At 39.2% G+C, this 20,103-nt stretch overlaps 1 protein-coding gene and 1 pseudogene across 1 annotated transcript; both read right to left on the bottom strand.

Moving 5' to 3' along the window:
- Positions 1–5,036: 5,036 nt before the first annotated feature.
- On the bottom strand, positions 5,037–7,228 carry LOC116128773 (annotated as a pseudogene).
- A 4,181-nt stretch (positions 7,229–11,409) lies between these two features.
- On the bottom strand, positions 11,410–19,835 carry LOC116128879 (L-type lectin-domain containing receptor kinase IV.2-like). The gene is made up of 3 exons (XM_031414648.1): positions 19,798–19,835; positions 18,951–19,596; positions 11,410–12,149 (listed from the first exon to the last, which is right to left on the bottom strand). The coding sequence occupies exons 1-3, from the start codon at positions 19,833–19,835 to the stop codon at positions 11,793–11,795; spliced, it is 1,041 nt and encodes a 346-aa protein (XP_031270508.1). The 3' UTR covers positions 11,410–11,792.
- Positions 19,836–20,103: the final 268 nt, after the last annotated feature.

Here is a 20,103-nt window from a genome sequence, read left to right as displayed (position 1 = left end):
TGCAGCAGTAACTGACCTTGTATTCACAAGGATCATGGCGTATGAAACACCAAAAGAAGCATGGGATAAGTTGAGAGAAGAGAATACGGGTAGTGATACAACAAGGGGCATGTAGGTGTTGAACATGAGAAGAGAATTTGAGTTACTGAAAATGCAAGAAACTGAGAAGGTAAGGGAGTACGTTGATAGATTAATGAGTGTGGTTAATAAAATTAGATTGCTTGGGGTGGAATTGACGGATAAAAGAATTATGGAGAAAGTGTTAGTAAGCCTACCTGAAAGGTTTGAGGCTAAAATCTCCTCTCTTGAGGCTCAAATAACTCTAATTGAGCTGGTCCATTCTTTACAAGCTCAAGAACAAATGAGGCTTTTAAGGCTGGAAGACTCAGGTGAAGGTGCTATGGTTGCAACACATAAAAGGAAGTTTGTGCAGGCTGGAAATAAGAGAAATGCAGGAGATAAGAAGGGGAAAGAGAAAGCTAACGTTCAGTGGAATAAACATGGTGGGATAAAAGAGTATCCACCGTATTCCCACTGCAAGAAGAAGGGACACTTAGAAAAACAGTGTTGGTTCAGACCAGGAATTCAGTGTAGAGCCTGCAAACAATTCGGCCATATAGAGAGAGTTTGTAAAAATAAAGGGGAATCCTCTTAGCAGCAAGCTCAAATGGTTGAAGATTTGCAGCAAGGGTAGGAAGCTGAGCAATTATTTGTGGCATCCTGCGGGCCTGCCTCATCATGCAATGAAACCTGGTTGATTGATAGTGGATGCACAAGTCATATGACTCCAAACTTGCAAAGCTTCACCAGCTTGGACATGGCATTTCAATCCAAAGTCAAGATAGGGAATGGAGAATTTGTGGATGTTAAAGGGAGAGGTGATGTGGCTGTGCAAACTCAATCAGGTACTAAGCTGATTTCTGATGTGCTTTATGTTCCTGAATTAAATCAAAGTTTACTTAGTGTAGGACAAATGTTAGAGAGAAAACATGTCCTATATTTTCAGGATCAATCTTGTAAGATATTAGATAGTGAGGGTAGTGAACTCATGAGAGTTAGAATGATGGAAAAAAGCTTTCCCATTGACTGGAAAAATTCAGAATTCAGAGCTCATAGTGCTAAGCTAGATGAGTCTGAAATATGGCACACGTGTTTTGGCCATTATCACTATCATAGTCTCAAGCAAGCTTAGACCAAACAGATGGTTCTGAACCTGCCCGAAATTGATGAAGTTAACACCATGTGTCATGCATGTCATCTTGGCAAGCTGAGCAGACCATCCTTTCCCATGAACCAAGCTTGGAGAGCTTCAGAAAAACTCCAACTCATTCACACAGACGTATGTGGCCCTATGCAAACACCTTCCTTGAATGGGAGTTGTTATTTTGTATTGTTCATTGATGATAAAACTAGAATGTGTTGGGTGTATTTCTTGAAGCTAAAAAATGAAGTAGCTGGAGTTTTTGAAAGGTTTAAGCTATTGGTTGAAAACCAAACTGGTTTGAGTATCAAAATGGTTATGAGTGACAATGGGAGTGAATACACATCAAAAGAGTTTGAAACAATCTGCATAGAGGCAGGAATCAAGCACCAATTCAGCATTCCTTATACTCCACAATAGAATGGAGTAAGTGAGAGAAGGAATAGAACCGTTGTCGAGATGGGAAGATGCATGTTGGCTGAGAAGAAACTGCCAAAAAGTTTTTGGGCAGAAGCTGTAAACACTACGGTTTATTTACTAAATAGGCTTCCCACAAAAGCCTTGATCAACCAAACTCCTTATGAAGCTTGGTATGGGATCAAACCTGCTGTGGATCATTTAAGGGTCTTTGGCAGCACCTGTTATGTATTAGTTCCAACAGCCAAGAGGAAGAAGCTGGATGACAAAGCAACTATAGGCATTTTCATTGGATATAGTAATAATTTCAAGGCTTGTAGAGTGTATAATCCAGAAACCAAAAAGATACATGTCACTAGAGATATAAGGGTTGATGAGAAAGGTGTTTGGAATTGGGAAGAGAACAAAGTTAATAAAAAAGAAAGTACATGGCAGATTGATGTGGTTGGTGATGAAGCTGCTGAAGAAGATGCAAGTGAAACTGAAGAAGAGCTCCCGGTTAGAGGTACTCGTTCATTGGCTGAGGTTTATGAGAGGTGTAATTTGGCCACACTTGAACCAACTAACTTCACTAAAGCAGCAAAGTCTGAAGCTTGGAGAGTTGCTATGCAGGAGGAGTTGGCAATGATAGAAAAAAATCAGACTTGGAAGCTTGTGGACAGACCAAAGGATAGAAATGTGATTCAAGTCAATTGGATCTTCAAGAAGAAATATAGTCCTGATGGTTCAGTACATAAGCACAAAACAAGGTTGGTTGTCAAGGGGTTTGCTCAACAATATGGAATTGATTTTCATGATACATTTGCACTGATAGCAAGGCTTGACACAATCAGGTTGTTACTTGCTCTTGCGGCTCAATTCGGTTGGAAAATATTCCAACTGGATGTCAAGTCTGCGTTTTTAAATGGATGGCTCAATGAAGAGATCTATGTTGAGCAACCGGATGGGTACCAAGTTCAAGGCCAGGAGAATAAAGTGTATCTTATGAGGAAGGCCTTGTATGGCCTAAAACAGGCTCCTAGAGCCTGGTACAGCAGGATCAATGAATACTTGAGTGGCTTGGGTTACTTGAGAAGTCCAAATGAACATACACTATATGTAAGAAACGTGGAGGGTGAATTGATCATTGTTTCACTATATGTTGATGACCTTCTTATCATCGGCAGTAGTCCAAGTAAGGTGGATGAATTTAAGGAAGCAATGAATTGTGAGTTTGAAATGACAGATCTCGGGATAATGTCTTATTTTCTGGGTATGGAAATTAATCAAACTTCAAGTGAGATATTTGTCAATCAGAGGAGGTATGTTGTGGAGGTTCTTAAACGATTTGGCATGGATAAATGCAAGCCAGTCAATACACCTCTGGTTGCTACTCAGAAATTGAGCAAAGAGGACGGGGCTGTCAGGGTGGATGAGAGTTTGTACAGAAGCTTAATAGGCTGTTTGCTGTATCTAACAGCAACCAGGCCTGACTTAATGTATGCTACAAGTCTCCTCTCCAGATTTATGACTAATCCAAGTGTAAATCATTTCAGAGCAGCTAAGAGGGTGCTCAGATATATTAAAGGTAATCCTGGACTTGGTGTGTGGTTCAGGAAATCTGAAAGTTTTCAACTTGTGGGATATTGGACAATGACTGGGCTGGATCAATAGATGACATGAAGAGTACATCCGGCTATGTATTTTTCTTAAATTCTGGTGCTGTGTGTTGGCTATCCAAAAGGCAGGCAACGGTAGCTCAGTCAACAGCAGAAGCAGAATACATCTCTGTTGCTGCTATCGTGAACCAAGCCATTTGGCTCAGGAAAATTTTAAATGATCTTAACCAAACTCAGAGACAGCCTATTGTAATTTTCTGTGACAATCTGTCTACAGTTTCTATGGCAAAAAATCCAGTTAATCATGGCCGTACCAAACATATTAAGATAAAATACCATAGTAAGGGAAGCTGTGCAAGATCATGAAGTTGAGTTGATACACTGCCAGGGAGAAGAACAGGTCGCTGATATTCTGACTAAGCCGTTGTCCCAAGCTAAGTTTGAATATCTTCAGTTCAGACTTGGTGTTTCCAGCAATGATATCAAGGAGGAGTGTTGAAAGGTGATATCATGCTAGAAATGCAGAAAGGTGGCAGAATTTTGAACTGCAGTTTAACGCCTGTTGATCTGCTGTAATTCATGTAGAAGCAGTTTTTTTGGTCATTGTGTTTGATTTGTTCAGTGACTTGTTTAGGTGTATTAAGTTTGGTTAAGTTTAGTTTCTCACGTGCTTGTGTATTAGTAGGTGTAGTAAGTTTAAATTTGAATTTTGAATTGTTTTAGTTGAAACAGTAACGTTGGCGTGTATATATTTTACCCTTGTTTTTTGAATAAAAAGCTGAGCATTATTGCAGTCCCTAATTTCTCTTTTGTTCATCAGTTTTTCTCTTTCGTTTCCATGCAAAACTAACAGATATTTACATTTCTATAGCCCATTCACCTGCATTATTGAATGGTGCTTTAAAGAGATGATATATACACAATAAGTAGGCATGCATGACAAGTTCGTTGATTACTAAGAATATCTAAAGCCCCAAAGTGCAGTGCATCTCTCCCCGGTTCCAAATTCAATGATCAAACAGATGCCCGCATTTGCATTCAATGAAACGAATTAATTGCTTCCTGATGATAGCCACGTCAAGCGTAGGCCCGGACCCAATAAGCTCTGTCTAAGGAATTTTAACAAACAGTTTTTGAGCATAAAATATATTATAGTGTGACATGTCGTATAGAAGGATAGGAGCTTCGAGTTGGAAGAACATATTGTGACATATGGTATAGAAGGATGCGAGCTCCGACTTGGAAGGAAGTGGGCCAATGATGCTTTACATCGAGTATCTTTCTTTGGGGCAAAGATATGAACCACAAATAATCCTTACAAAGGCACAAGAAGTCTTCCTAGAAATGAATGAGATATCATTCGCAGCAGTTAAACAAAGGCAGCATGTCGTCTTTAAGTAGAACCATGTGTGTTGGCCACTTGCTTTGCATTCTATATTAGCCATTAAACTGGGGGTGTTTTTTTTTTTTTCCTCAGAAATGCAGGGTACTGAACTGGCGTAGCTGAGAGGATAGAAATTATGTGTTGTGAATCCTGAGATGCTGAGATCTAAACTCCAAGATGATATCATGAGGTTAGTATATGATCTTAGTTAGAAAAAGTCACTTCAAATGAGATGCTTAAACCACTTCTTGAGATGTGTAATTTCATTCATATTATTTTCCACGAGTACAGATTTAAAGTGAAAACACAAAAACAGAGAAAAAGAAAGAAACCATGAGACCTTAACCAAGGCAAAAAAGAATATTTATGAACAAAAAAGGATCATAGATATGGGATTAAACTTACAACTCTATAATTTGTTTTGTCTTCTGCAGCTTTATGACCCTTGATTAGGCACAAGCACTTTTCTACTGTTAATGTCAGTTTTCATATTAAAGTCTGGGCTTACATGAATCATGGACTAAATAGTTACCTTTTAGATGAAAGACATGTACATGAAACTCCAAAAGATAGTTGAGTCAACGACCTTCTATGAGAATTGATTCAACAGTTGATGTGGTGTGGGAAGAACCACTTTCCAGCAATCCGGTAAAAGTCACCGGAACATTAGAAGCTTAATGACTCGCGGTGAATGCAGCAATCAAAGGGCCATCAGGTGTTATATGTGGTAACATGACATCACCATCCAGATACTGCATCACCTGCCTCATGCTAGGCCTAGCTGCTGGGTTTGGATGTGAACAAAACAGACCTAGTTTCAGAACTAACTCCATTTGCTCCTTGCATAAAGACCTTCCAATCTTGGATCAGTAGCATCAAGAATATTTTCCTCTTTTCCAGCAATCAATGACCCAATCAACCAAAATTAGGTTTTCAGGATCTATAGCCATAGGCTTCCTCCCACAAGCTACCTCAAGCACACAAGCCCCAAAAGCAAACACATCTGTGCTTGTAGCAGCCTTTCCAGTCCTAAGAAGCTCTGGAGCTGGATAACCCAAAGTTCCTATCAGGTTTGTGGTTTTTGGATTGCTACCATGATCATAGAACCTTGCAAGGCCGAAATCCCCTAATTTTCCGCTTAAGTCAACATCTAAAAGAATATTACCGGGCTTTATATCTCTATGTAGAACAACTTGCTCCCCATCTTCATGAAGGCAGAGAAGGCCAGAAGTTATTCCTCTGAGAATTCGAAATCGCTGAAACCAGTTAAGGCCTGGTCTTGTATCACTATATAACATTTTATCAAGACTTCCGTGAGCCATATAATCATAGACTAACACAAGTTCCTGTCTTCTCCTGCAGTAGCCGCGGAGTTGTACCAAGTTCCTATGTCCTAGCCTTCTCATGCTGACTATCTCGGCCACAAATTCTGACATCCCTTGTTTGGAATCATGGGAGATTTTCTTTACTGCAATTTGTTCATTGGAAGAAGGAAGTACACCTCGGTAAACCTTACCGAATCCTCCTCCTCCAATAAGCTCTGTCATTGAAACCTTTGGTTGCTTTGTAGAGATTCTTATAGGAGAGCCTATGAGGACCATATTGTCTTTACCAGTCTTCCAATACTTCTTCGTATTTCTTCTTCTGAAAAATGTAAACTGTTCCACCAATTGCTATAAGCACATCCACTGCTGCTATGAGGGAAGCAATAATCTTTAAAATTCGTTTTGTTGATCCTCTGACAGGAAGTGAAGGAAGCTTGGAAATATCAAGGTTTTGAGCTTCCCCACTCCCGTTGAAGCTCCATCCGAGAATATAATTGTCATTCACTCGTGTACCAGTTGATGCAGAGAAACCAACATGCATGGCGTCCAAGAGAATTTGAGAAAGATCAATGGGTGTTGACAAGAGAGGCCTGTTTGGTTTTGGGTTTCCCATTTGAGCAAGTGTTACATGGAGTAATTTCAGGCTTTCATCGTAGTCAATCCATATCTGCATTGGATTTCCACTTGCTAGCACCAAGGATATGTTCTTCACTTCTTTATGGGAAAAATAAGTTGCTGTAGCAGATTCATTAGACTCCAGGTTGTTTACGTCAATTCCCACATGGTTTCCATCTATATCATTAAATTCAGCGGTTTCTACATTATCAAGCTCAACGGCCAAGATGTGGTTTGTTGACCGGCCATTGTTTGAAGAATTGAAGAGTCCCAAATATGCGGTTGTCATACCTTTGCTTAAGTCCAAGGATGGTGAGATGACAAAAGCCATGCCATGGCCACTAAGTTTATTATTAGGATCTGGAATTAGGCAAATACAAAATTGGTTGAAAAAGAAAGAGGTTTATGGGATGATACGTTGAATTTGAATGAAGATGGGAAGAAAGCATGGCCGGTTTGAAGTTTGGTAGCGTTGGTTAACTGCAGTAGACCATTGGAGAGGATTTCTGCTGTGCCATCCAGATGCAGCCTGGATTCGCTGAAGCCATGGTAGATGAACTGGTTTTCATCTAGAGCTGAGGTCATGGAAATCAAGTAGAGATCGAAAACTATACAAAAAAGAAGTGATCTGAGAGCTGCTGCCATTGAGATAAGGAGGTGCTTGCAAAGAGAGAGATGTTTTGCTTGTTTACTAATCTCTAACTCTTAAGACTTATTTTTCGTACTCTAAAAGATATGCCTACAGATTCGAATTAAGGGTTTATTTTATTTTATTTTATTTATTTGAGCATAACGTAGCCGGCAAGGTAACACCTGAAGTAACATTTGTTTGTTTAAGGAAAAAATCCTTTTCATCTATTTGATCAATGATAATGAAAGGAAAAGGACAACTTTTGACTCAAATGTTTTCCCAGCTTATCAAGTGGCACAGTGAAGCTGATATAGTGTCTTACCTCATTATCAGCATAATGTGTTACCAGTGAAATGCAGGTTCAAAGAAGATAATATAGTATGATGATGCATTAATTGGTTATGCATGATGCTTTATTTGATATTTAGAATCTCGGTAATACTTAAACCTGTGGAGTTTGTTTAGTTAGTGAATACTAATTTTTATAGATATATAAAGAGAATAAGAATGGAGGCGTTAAACATTCTTTTGTTTTCGCCTGCTGAATGATTCTAGGAATTGATGAAAGCCAATAAGTCACTCGCAGAAGGTAATATTAACTAGTATTTGCGGTAGTCGTATACTGAACAATCGTTGATATATATAAATATAGCCTGCAATATTATAACAAGAGCCATTGAACTTGTCACATCAGCGTAAATTTCATAGTCTCCTCAACCCAGCAATGAAGCTTTGATTGTTTAAAGAATGTAGGCAAGTCAAACATACAAGTACTCAACTATTGTTAAATGAATAATATATGAAAAAAGTCGAGACTGGTGCAGGAAACTTACTAAATTAGTCTAATGCCTTTGTTTAAACCCTACAACACAGTTATTTCTTGACTCTAAGCCATGTAGTTACAGCGTTTTCATGGGTTATATATCACAGCTTGCTGTTTTTATAATGATATGGAGACATACACATTCTGGGTTTCTGTTAAAAGCTAAACTAGAGTCGATGTGTATAAGCCAACAAAACAAGATTATCTTACAGAATAACAAGTCAAGTCAATACCAGTTTTACAAATTCACAAGTTAGAGAAACAGAGTATTTCAGAATCTTTGAATATTTCTCTCTACCCTCCAACCATAATATGTCCAAAGGACGCAGCTATTGCATAAAACTCTAGATTCAGCGGCCCAGCATGAGGATTGAATCAACAGTGGACAAGGTGTGGGAAGAAATATTTCCAGGCAACGAATCAAATGACAAAACAATATCAGGAGCTTCATACCTCGCTGTTATTGCGCCTATCACAGCGCTATCTGGTGTTATACTTGGCAATTTTGCTTCACCATCCAGATACTACGTCACCTGCTTCATGCTAGGCCTAGTTTCTGGGTTAAGAGTCTGAACAAAAGAGACCAAGTTTAAGAACCAACTCCATTTGCTCTTCCACATATATACATTCAAAGCTAGGGTCACTAACATCTAGAATTGCTCCTCTTTCCAGCAATCAATGACCCAATCAGCCAAATCTATATTCCAGGCTCTATAGGCCTCCTTCCACAAGCAATCTCAAGCATAAAAGCTCCAAAAGGAAATACATCAGTGCTAGTAGTTGCCTTTCCAGTCTTAAGCAGCTCTGGAGCTAGATAACCAACAGTTCCTACCAGGCTGGTGGTTTGTGGATTGCTACCAGGATCATGTAATCCAGCAAGCCCAAAATCTCCCGACTTTCCGTTCAGTTCGGCATCTAACAACGTTGGCAGCTTTTATGTCTCTATGCAGAACAACCTGTTCCTACTCTTCGTGGAGATAAAGAAGGCCCGAAGCTTCTCCTCTGAGAAGTCACTTACGACACCAAAATTTGAAGTTTCTTCAACTTAAATTTCCGGGTAAAATTAAATAACGTACAATGACTAATAACTCACAGGAAATAAACTTCAACTATAAGTGATGTACAAAAAATAGGCATGAAAGACAGGTTCCAAAAATATCTAAAGCCCCAAAAGTAAAGTGCATCTCTCCATGGTTCCAAATTCAATAATCAAACAGATGCCCACATTTGTATTCAAGGGAACGAATTCATTGCTTCCTGATGATAGCCACGTCAAGCGTAGGCCCGGCCCCAATAAGTTTTGTCTAAGGAATTTTAACAAATAGTTTTATAGTGTGACATGTCGTATCAAAGGATACGAGCTTCGACTTGGAAGAACATATTCTGACATTAGAAGGATTCGAGCTCCGACTTGGAGGCAAGTGGGCCATTGATGCTTTGCACCGAGTATCTTTCTTTGGGGCAAAGATCGATAATCCAAGTCAAATAAGATATAAACGACAAATCGTCCTTAACAAGGCACAAGAAGTCGTCCTAGAAATGAATGAGATGTCGTTCGCAGCAGTGAAACAAAGACAGCATGTTGTCTTCTAGTAGAACGATGTGTGTTGGCTACTGGCTTTGCATTCTATATTAGCCATTAAACTGGATGTGATTTTTTTTTTTCTTTCAAAAATGCGGGGTACTGAACTGGCGTATCTGAGGGGATGGAAATTTTGTGTAATCCTGAGATGCTGAGATCTAAACTCCAAGATGGTATCATGACTCATGAGGTTAGTATATGATATTAGTTAGAAAAAAGTCATTGTAATGTTACACATCTTAATGGATATTCCAAATTTTGCATTCTAAGTGCTAACTCATATTATGGACAAGTCACTTCAAATGAGGTGTTAAACCACTGCTTGAGATGTGTAATTTCATTCATATTATTTTCCATGAGTACGCATTTAAAGNAATGATCTTAACCAAACTCAGAGACAGCCTATTGTAATTTTCTGTGACAATCTGTCTACAGTTTCTATGGCAAAAAATCCAGTTAATCATGGCCGTACCAAACATATTAAGATAAAATACCATAGTAAGGGAAGCTGTGCAAGATCATGAAGTTGAGTTGATACACTGCCAGGGAGAAGAACAGGTCGCTGATATTCTGACTAAGCCGTTGTCCCAAGCTAAGTTTGAATATCTTCAGTTCAGACTTGGTGTTTCCAGCAATGATATCAAGGAGGAGTGTTGAAAGGTGATATCATGCTAGAAATGCAGAAAGGTGGCAGAATTTTGAACTGCAGTTTAACGCCTGTTGATCTGCTGTAATTCATGTAGAAGCAGTTTTTTTGGTCATTGTGTTTGATTTGTTCAGTGACTTGTTTAGGTGTATTAAGTTTGGTTAAGTTTAGTTTCTCACGTGCTTGTGTATTAGTAGGTGTAGTAAGTTTAAATTTGAATTTTGAATTGTTTTAGTTGAAACAGTAACGTTGGCGTGTATATATTTTACCCTTGTTTTTTGAATAAAAAGCTGAGCATTATTGCAGTCCCTAATTTCTCTTTTGTTCATCAGTTTTTCTCTTTCGTTTCCATGCAAAACTAACAGATATTTACATTTCTATAGCCCATTCACCTGCATTATTGAATGGTGCTTTAAAGAGATGATATATACACAATAAGTAGGCATGCATGACAAGTTCGTTGATTACTAAGAATATCTAAAGCCCCAAAGTGCAGTGCATCTCTCCCCGGTTCCAAATTCAATGATCAAACAGATGCCCGCATTTGCATTCAATGAAACGAATTAATTGCTTCCTGATGATAGCCACGTCAAGCGTAGGCCCGGACCCAATAAGCTCTGTCTAAGGAATTTTAACAAACAGTTTTTGAGCATAAAATATATTATAGTGTGACATGTCGTATAGAAGGATAGGAGCTTCGAGTTGGAAGAACATATTGTGACATATGGTATAGAAGGATGCGAGCTCCGACTTGGAAGGAAGTGGGCCAATGATGCTTTACATCGAGTATCTTTCTTTGGGGCAAAGATATGAACCACAAATAATCCTTACAAAGGCACAAGAAGTCTTCCTAGAAATGAATGAGATATCATTCGCAGCAGTTAAACAAAGGCAGCATGTCGTCTTTAAGTAGAACCATGTGTGTTGGCCACTTGCTTTGCATTCTATATTAGCCATTAAACTGGGGGTGTTTTTTTTTTTTTCCTCAGAAATGCAGGGTACTGAACTGGCGTAGCTGAGAGGATAGAAATTATGTGTTGTGAATCCTGAGATGCTGAGATCTAAACTCCAAGATGATATCATGAGGTTAGTATATGATCTTAGTTAGAAAAAGTCACTTCAAATGAGATGCTTAAACCACTTCTTGAGATGTGTAATTTCATTCATATTATTTTCCACGAGTACAGATTTAAAGTGAAAACACAAAAACAGAGAAAAAGAAAGAAACCATGAGACCTTAACCAAGGCAAAATAGATTCTTTATGAACAAAAAAGGATCATAGATATGGGATTAAACTTACAACTCTGTTATTTGTTTTGTCTTCTGCAGCTTTATGACCCTTGATTAGGCACAAGCACTTTTCTACTGTTAATGTCAGTTTTCATATTAAAGTCTGGGCTTACATGAATCATGGACTAAATAGTTACCTTTTAGATGAAAGACATGTACATGAAACTCCAAAAGATAGTTGAGTCAACGACCTTCTATGAGAATTGATTCAACAGTTGATGTGGTGTGGGAAGAACCACTTTCCAGCAATCCGGTAAAAGTCACCGGAACATTAGAAGCTTAATGACTCGCGGTGAATGCAGCAATCAAAGGGCCATCAGGTGTTATATGTGGTAACATGACATCACCATCCAGATACTGCATCACCTGCCTCATGCTAGGCCTAGCTGCTGGGTTTGGATGTGAACAAAACAGGCCTAGTTTCAGAACTAACTCCATTTGCTCCTCTGCGTAAAGACCTTCCAATCTTGGATCAGTAGCATCAAGAATATTTCCTCTTTTCCAGCAATCAATAACCCAGTCAACCAAATTTATGTTTTCAGGATCTATAGCCATTGGCTTCCTCCCACAAGCTGCCTCAAGCATACAAGCCGCAAAAGCAAACACATCTGTGCTTGTAGTTGTTGAAGATTGGTGCTGTGCTGGAAGTAAGATTTGTTGTAAGTTGAAGCTGTTTTGCTGCTGTGGATGGACGTGCATGGTGCTGTTCCAAGTTCAGTGGCTTTTATATTTTAGTGTTAATTTTGAATTAGTTGACTCAGCTTATTTTGTAATGAAGTTGTTTGAAGTTGTTGGAAGTGAGTGGTTTAGCTAAGATTAAGTGAAAGTTCTGACAGTAGTTGGAACATTAAACAACAGCATGTTATAGTTTTCTGTCTAATGAAAAGCAGTCTAGTTTTTATTCACTCTCTCTCTTTTCTTTGGACAACCGGCATTTACAAAAACACTAACATGGTATCAGAGCTCTATTAACCAACAATCGTCTAACAAGTTCACTCAAAAAAACTCATCCCAAATCACCATCAAACTACAGCCTTACGCAAGAACAAAATTTTTCAAAAAACTGCAACCAGTTTTACGCATGGCTTCTCAATCTGCGTCTCTCTCACCTTCAGTGTTCAATGGGGACCACTATCACATTTGGGCTGTTAGAATGAAAGCCTACCTAAGAGGACAAGGGCTATGGCAATATGTGGAAGTGGAGAAACAGCCACCACAACTTGGTCCAAACCCAACTTTGAATCAAATGAGAATGTATGAAGAGGAAATGTCTAAAGCTCCAAGAGCTCTTTCTCACATACATTCGGTAGTAACAGACCTTGTATTTACAAGGATAATGGCGTGTGAAACTGCAAAGGAAGCTTGGGATAGACTAAGAGAAGAGTTCATGGGAAGTGATACAACCCGTAATATGCAAGTCATGAACCTGCGCAGGGAGTTTGAAATGCTGAGAGTGCAGGAGGTAGAGAAGGTTAAAGAGTATGTAGATAGACTCATGAGTGTGGTGAACAAAATCAGATTATTGGGAGTTGAGATGAGTGACAAGATGATAGTTGAGAAAGTGTTAGTCAGCCTTTCGGAAAGGTTTGAGTCCAAGATATCTTCCTTAGAAGATTCAAAAGATCTCTCCCAAATCAGCCTCACTGAATTGGTCCATGCCTTGCAGGCCCAAGAACAAAGAAGGTTGATGAGGCAGGAGGACTCAAATGAAGGTGCTATGTTGGCTGCTCAAAAGGGAGTGAATATGCAGGGAAGTAATAGAAAATATGTTGGGGATAAGAGAGGAAAAGAGAGAGCTGGTGGACAGTGGGGAAAACAGAGTGGAGGAAGAAATTATCCACCATGTTCCCACTGGAAAAAGAAGGGACATCAGGACAGCAAGTGCTGGTTCAGGCCTGGGATTCAATGCAGGGGATGCAAGCAGTTCGGCCACATTGAAAAAGTGTGCAGGAACAAGGCTGCACACCCACCAAAGCAAGCACAAAGTGCAGATGACCAGCAGCAGACCAGTGAACCAGAACAGCTGTTTGTAGCTTCATGCTACTCTATGCAGACCAACAGAGATGTTTAGCTGATAGATAGCGGATGTACTAACCACATGGCAGCAAATGTGGAGAATTTTGTTAGACTGGACAGGACTTACAGCTCCAAGGTTAAGGTTGGAAATGGGGACTATGTGGAAGCAAGAGGAATTGGAGATGTAGCAGTCCAAACTCAGGCAGGGACTAAGGTTATTTCTAATGTTCTATTTGTACCTAAAATTGCACAAAATTTGCTAAGTGTAGGTCAAATGTTAGAGAAAAATTATACCTTGCATTTCCAAAACCATTCATGCATTATAAAGGATAGGGGTGTTCAAAAGAACCGGTTGGAACCGGAACCGACGGGTACCTTGAATTTGGTTCTGGTTCCTACCCAGAACCAGTCGTCAATGGGTAGGTTCCGGTTCCAAATTTTTGGAACAGTTACTGTGCGGTTCCGGTTCCGGTTCCCATAGTTAGGAACCAGAACCGGAACCAGGAACCAGGAACCGAGACTAATATAAAATAAAATTAAAGATTAGGGGAGTTAATATAAACTTTTGTAGAAAAAGTAATGTGAATACATTTATATTTATATTTCATAACATTTAAAGTAAGTTGGTTTAACTTTTGAGAATCTACCTTTACAAAGTAATGGAGTTTGTAATTTTGAATTTATAATTTGTAATTTTATTTTTGTTAACAAGTGCCAGGTGGGGGGGTATTTGTAATTTTTTAAAGTTTTTTTGCCATTTTAAAAACTTTTGGGGGGTCATGTAATTTTACAGGGTACCCAGAACCGGAACCGAAACTATTGTTACAGGTTCTGGTTCTGGGTACCTAGGAACCGGAACCGTCGGTTCCGGTTCTGGTTCCAAATTTCAAGGAACCGTTGGTTCCGGTTCCGGTTTCGGTTCCTTCAAAAAGTGTAGGGTACCCGGAACCGAACACCCCTAATAAAGGATAGTGAGGGAAATGAGTTGTTGAGTGTAAGGATGCTTGGTAAAAGCTTTCCTCTAGACTGGAAAAAACCAGAAAACTCAGCATTAATCACCAAGGTTGAAGAGTTTGAGTTATGGCATAGAAGACTTGGACATTTTCATTACCTTGGAATTAAAGAGCTCAAGTCAAGGGACATGGTATTGGACCTGCCCGAGATAGAAGAGAAAAGGACTTTGTGCAGAGCCTGCCAGCTTGGCAAACTCAGCAGGCCATCATTCCCTTCGGATCAAGCCTGGAGAGCAAGTCACAAGCTGCAATTGATCTACTCGGATGTGTGTGGTCCAATGAAGACAAAATCTTTAAATGGCAGCAGGTACTTTGTACTCTTCATTGATGATTTCTCAAGGGTGGCTTGGGTTTATTTCTTGAAGCAGAAAAATGAAGTGGCTGCTGTGTTCAAACAATTTAAGTTGCTAGTGGAGAATGAAGCTAGAACCTTGATCAAAGCAGTAAAGACAGACAATGGAATAGAGTACACTTCAAATGAGTTCAAGACAGTCTGTAGCCTAGCGGGAATACAGCAGCAGTTCACAGCACGATACACCCCTCAACAGAATGGTGTTTATGAAAGAAGAAACCAAACCATTATGGAAATGGCCAAGTGTATGATGGCTAGAAAAAACCTCCCTAAAATGTTCTGGGCAGAAGCTGTTAATACAACAGTTTTCCTGCTGAATAGGCTGCCCACCAGGGCAGTCAAACATCAAACACCAATTGAGGCACGGACTGGAGTCAAGCCAGCAGTAGGGAACCTAAAAGAATTTGGAAGCATAGCCTATGTGATGATCCCAGCCAGCAAAAGGTCCAAGTTGGATGACAAGGCAGAAATTGGGATATTTATAGGCTACAGTAGCAACTCTAAAGCTTATAGAGTTTATGTTCCTGAGTCCAAAAGGATTGTAATCACAAGGGACATAAAGGTTGATGAATGTGGAGTCTAGAATTGGGAAGAAAAAAGGGTTGATGTGCAGGCTGAATCAAGTCAGAATGAGAGAAGTGTGGGACTAATTCAAGAGGCAGATTCAGATGAGGAAGAAGAACATGCTGTTAGAGGAACTAGAACTCTGGCTGATATGTATGACAGGTGCAATATGACAGTGGTGGAACAAAGATGCTACTTGGATGCTACAAAATCTGAATTGTGGAGGGCTGCAATGCAGGAAGAACTGAGTATGATTGATAAAAATCAAACCTGGAAATTGGTACCAAGACCTGAAAAAAGGAAAGTCATTCAGGTGAAATGGATTTTCAAACTAAAAATCAACCCTGATGGCTCAATCTACAAGCACAAAGCAAGGCTGGTGGTAAAGGGTTTTGCACAGCAACCAGGTATTGATTTTTCAGAAACCTTTGCCTCGGTTGCTATGCAAGACACAATCAGGCTGTTGTTGGCACTTGCAGCTCAGTTCAACTGGAAAATTTTCCAGCTAGATGTCAAGTCAGCGTTCTTGATTGGATGGATTTCAGAGGAGCTGTATGTAGAGCAACCCGAAGGCTACAAGGTTGAGGGAAATGAGGACTATGTGTACCTTCTAAGGAAGGCCTTGTATGGCTTGAAGCAGGCCCCTAGAGCCTGGTAGTATACATTTTATTAGTGATTCAATTGGATTATTTGTGAAAAAAGGTGTTTAATTGTTGGAATTTGAATTTATTATTTCATAAATATGTTTTACGGGATCACGGGTGTATTTTGAGTATTTTAAGGTTCAAACAGATATTTAAAAGAAAAAGAATGATGTCGATGGAATTCGTGACAAGTAGGAACAAACGGTGCAAGAATCGGAGTTGAAACGAGAAAGTTGTGACTCGTCGAAACTACAACGTAAAATCTGGAAATCCTTTAAGATGAGCATGCTTCGATGTTTTGATCACAACTTGAGCTGTGGTAATCTGAAATTGACGATTCTGGTGGCGTTGGAAAGCTTAGTCAAAGAGCTACAAAGTTCATGTTGATGACTTTACCAAATTCTGAAGTTCACGGACTCTGGGGACAGAAAGAATGATCGCCACAGCGATCGTTTCTCATCGCCGCAGCGATGGGTCTCGGGCCTATTTGGGTTATTGCATTCTCCTAATCCGAATTTGAGTGGGTTAAGGATTTTAATTCTTTTCCTAAGTAACTTGAAAACCCTAGACTATAAATAAGGATTTTTAATTAGTTTTTAGGGGGATTTGAAGAAGGAAAAAGGACGGCCACTACTTTGAAGATCGGAATTCTTGCGATTCTCGTTCACAAATTAGAGAAGTGTTTCTATTTTCCGTTCTTGAACTCATGTTATTCTATATCATGGTGGTTTTCATTACTGTATTTATGAACTAATTCTCTTTCTAGGGCTAAAGATGTAGCCCAATTTATGAATATGTGTTGATTTAATTTGTTGTTAATTCTTATTAAGGATTTAATTCTAAGTTTTATTATTGTGCATAATGCTTTCAATTCTTAAGGATCCGAGAGTTGAATGATATCATGGGTTGGGTTGAGATCGAGAGATAAAACCTAATTTGTCCAAGGTAATAAAACCATAGATTGAGGGAACGCTAGAGATAGGTTACCGCGATCTGTGAGGCTCTGGTAAATTCCATAGAACTTAATGATCTCTTAGCTTCTAAATTCAACTTAGAGATATTTTGGGTTGTTGCTAAAGGGTTAATTCGCTAATTGTTCGAGAGAAAGTTAGTGGAATATTAGAGAGTTTGGCTTTTAGAATAAGCTTAATTGGGTTAGCAATAATTGTCAATGCATAGGATTAAATTGGTGTGAAATCTGTGCCCTAGGTTTAGTCATATTGATTTTTACTTCAAAGTGTTTACAAGTTCTACTTTTATTCAGTACTTAATTTTTAGTTGTTAGTTTATTTACTTTTTCATTAAATTCATTCTTAAACTTCAGTTTAATCAAATAGCAATAGAATATAATAGTATGGTACTTGGTAGGTAGTTCCCTTGGGATTCGACACTCGTTTACTCGAGTTTTACTATTTGCACGATTTCGTACACTTGCGAATAGCCTGTCAGTACAGCCGAATAAATGATCATTTGTGCAGCCTTGGATACACTAGAAGTCCTAATGAACACACTCTCTACATTAGGAAAACTGAGAAAGGAGTGGTTGTGGTTTCCCTCTATGTTGATGACTTATTGGTGACAGGGAGTAATCCTGATGAATTGGACCAGTTCAAGTTAGATATGCAAGCTGAATTTGAAATGACAGATTTGGGATTGATGAAGTACTTTCTTAACATGGAGATAACTCAGGATGATGGAGAGATTTTTGTGTGTCAACAAAGGTATGCAACCGAGCTTCTCTTAAGGTTTGGAATGGAGAATTGCAAACCAGTGAATACTCCTCTGGTTCCCAACCTGAAATTAAGCAAAACAGATGGTGCAAAGAGGGTTAATGAAGGGAAATAAAGAAGCTTAGTGGGAAGTCTGCTGTATTATACAGCCACCAGACCTGACCTTATGTTCACAGCAAGTTATCTCTCAAGGTTTATGAGCAACCCAAGTGAATTGCATCTTAAGGCTGCAAAACGTGTGTTGAGATATGTAAAGGAAACCATCATGTTAGGCATCTGTTTTAAGAAAGTTGAAAGTCTGAAATTGTTGGGGTACACTGACAATGATTGGGCTGGATCCCTGGATGATGCAAGAAGCACTTCTGGTTATGTGTTTTATCTGAATAAGGGTGCAATCAGTTGGCTATCAAGGAAGCAAGAGACCGTGGCACAGTCTACTGTTGAAGCTGAATATGTCTCTGCTGCAGTAGCAGTGAACCAGGCTGTGTGGCTGAGGAAAATGTTGGATGACTTGCACCAAGTGCAGGGTGGTCCTACGCTGATCCTATGTGATAACCAGTCAGCTGTGGCAATGGCAAAGAATCCTGTACTCCACGGCAGAACTAAGCATATTAAGATCAAGTATCATGCTGTTAGGGAAGCTGAACAGAGTGGGGAAGTAACCTTAGTGCACTATAGAGGGGAAGATCAGGTTGCTGACATAATGACAAAGGCATTGTGCAAATCCAAGTTTGAAGCCTTTAGGCTAAAACTTGGTGTTTCCAGCCAAAGCACCAAGGTGGAGTGTTGAAGATTGGTGCTGTGCTGGAAGTAAGATTTGTTGTAAGTTGAAGCTGTTTTGCTGCTGTGGATGGACATGCATGGTGCTGTTCCAAGTTCAGTAGCTTTTATATTTTAGTGTTAATTTTGAATTAGTTGACTCAGCTTATTTTGTAATGAAGTTGTTTGAAGTTGTTGGAAGTGAGTGGTTTAGCTGAGATTAAGTGAAAGTTCTGACAGTAGTTGGAACATTAAACAACAGCATGTTATATTCAGTTTTCTGTCTAATGAAAAGCAGTCCAGTTTTTATTCACTCTCTCTCTTTTCTTTGGACAACCGGCATTTACAAAAACACTAACAGTAGTAGCCTTTCCAATCCTAAGAAGCTCTGGAGCCAGATAACACAAAGTTCCTATCAGGTTTGTGGTTTTTGGATTGCTACCATGATCATAGAACCTAGCAAGGCCGAAATCCCCTAATTTTCCACTTAAGTCAACATCTAAAAGAATATTACCAGGCTTTATATCTCTATGCAGAACAACTTGCTCCCAATCTTCATGAAGGTAGAGAAGGCCAGAAGCTATTCCTCTGAGAATTCGAAATCGCTGAAACCAATTAAGGCCTGGTCTTGTATCGCTATATAACATTTTATCAAGACTTCCGTGAGCCATATAATCATAGACTAATATAAGTTCCTGTCTTCTCCTGCAGTAGCCACGGAGTTGTACCAAGTTCCTATGTCTTAGCCTTCCCATGCTGACTATCTCGGCCACAAATTCTGACATCCCTTGTTTGGAATCATGGGAGACTTTCTTGACTGCAATTTGTTCATTGGAAGAAGGAAGTACACCTCGGTAAACCTTACCGAATCCTCCTTCTCCAATAAGCTCTTTGTCATTGAAACCTTTGGTTGCTTTGTAGAGATTCTTATAGGAGAACCTATGAGGACCATAATGTCTTTCCCAGTCTTCACATAATTCTTCGTATTTCTTCTTCTGCCAATACCTCACCGGCAGAAGATAATATTAACCAGTATTTGCAGTAGTCATATACTCAACAATCATTGTCATATAAATATAACCTGTAATATTATAACAAGAGCCATGGAACTTGTCACAATTGCTGGCATCAACTTAAATTTCATAGTCTCCTCAACCCAGCAATGAAGCTTTCATTTTTTAAAGAATGTAGGCAAGTCAAACATACAAGTAATAAAAAATTTCCACAAAGCTTGTAACTGCCATCTTTATTAAACTAATGCATCATTTTCAGGAAATCAGGGCTTTGTACTGAACGAAATAGAGAAGCAACAGGAACAAAATAATAATAGTTAAACAAAACAAACAGTAAACAAAGAATGTAATACGCGCGATTTACCCTGATTCACCCAATGTAGGCTACGTCCAGCTGAGTCAATATTATTTGCAATATGCCTCACCTCTCTCGTTTACAATGAATGAATTGTTCTCACTCCCATAACAAGAGAAAAGTATGTTTATATACTAGGTTTAA

This window comes from Pistacia vera, unplaced genomic scaffold (genome assembly GCF_008641045.1).
Source record: "Pistacia vera cultivar Batoury unplaced genomic scaffold, PisVer_v2 Contig204, whole genome shotgun sequence".
Classification (NCBI taxonomy): Eukaryota; Viridiplantae; Streptophyta; class Magnoliopsida; order Sapindales; family Anacardiaceae; genus Pistacia; species Pistacia vera.
Note: the sequence above shows the minus strand (reverse complement) of the source record. Positions and strands in the feature narration are given on the sequence as shown.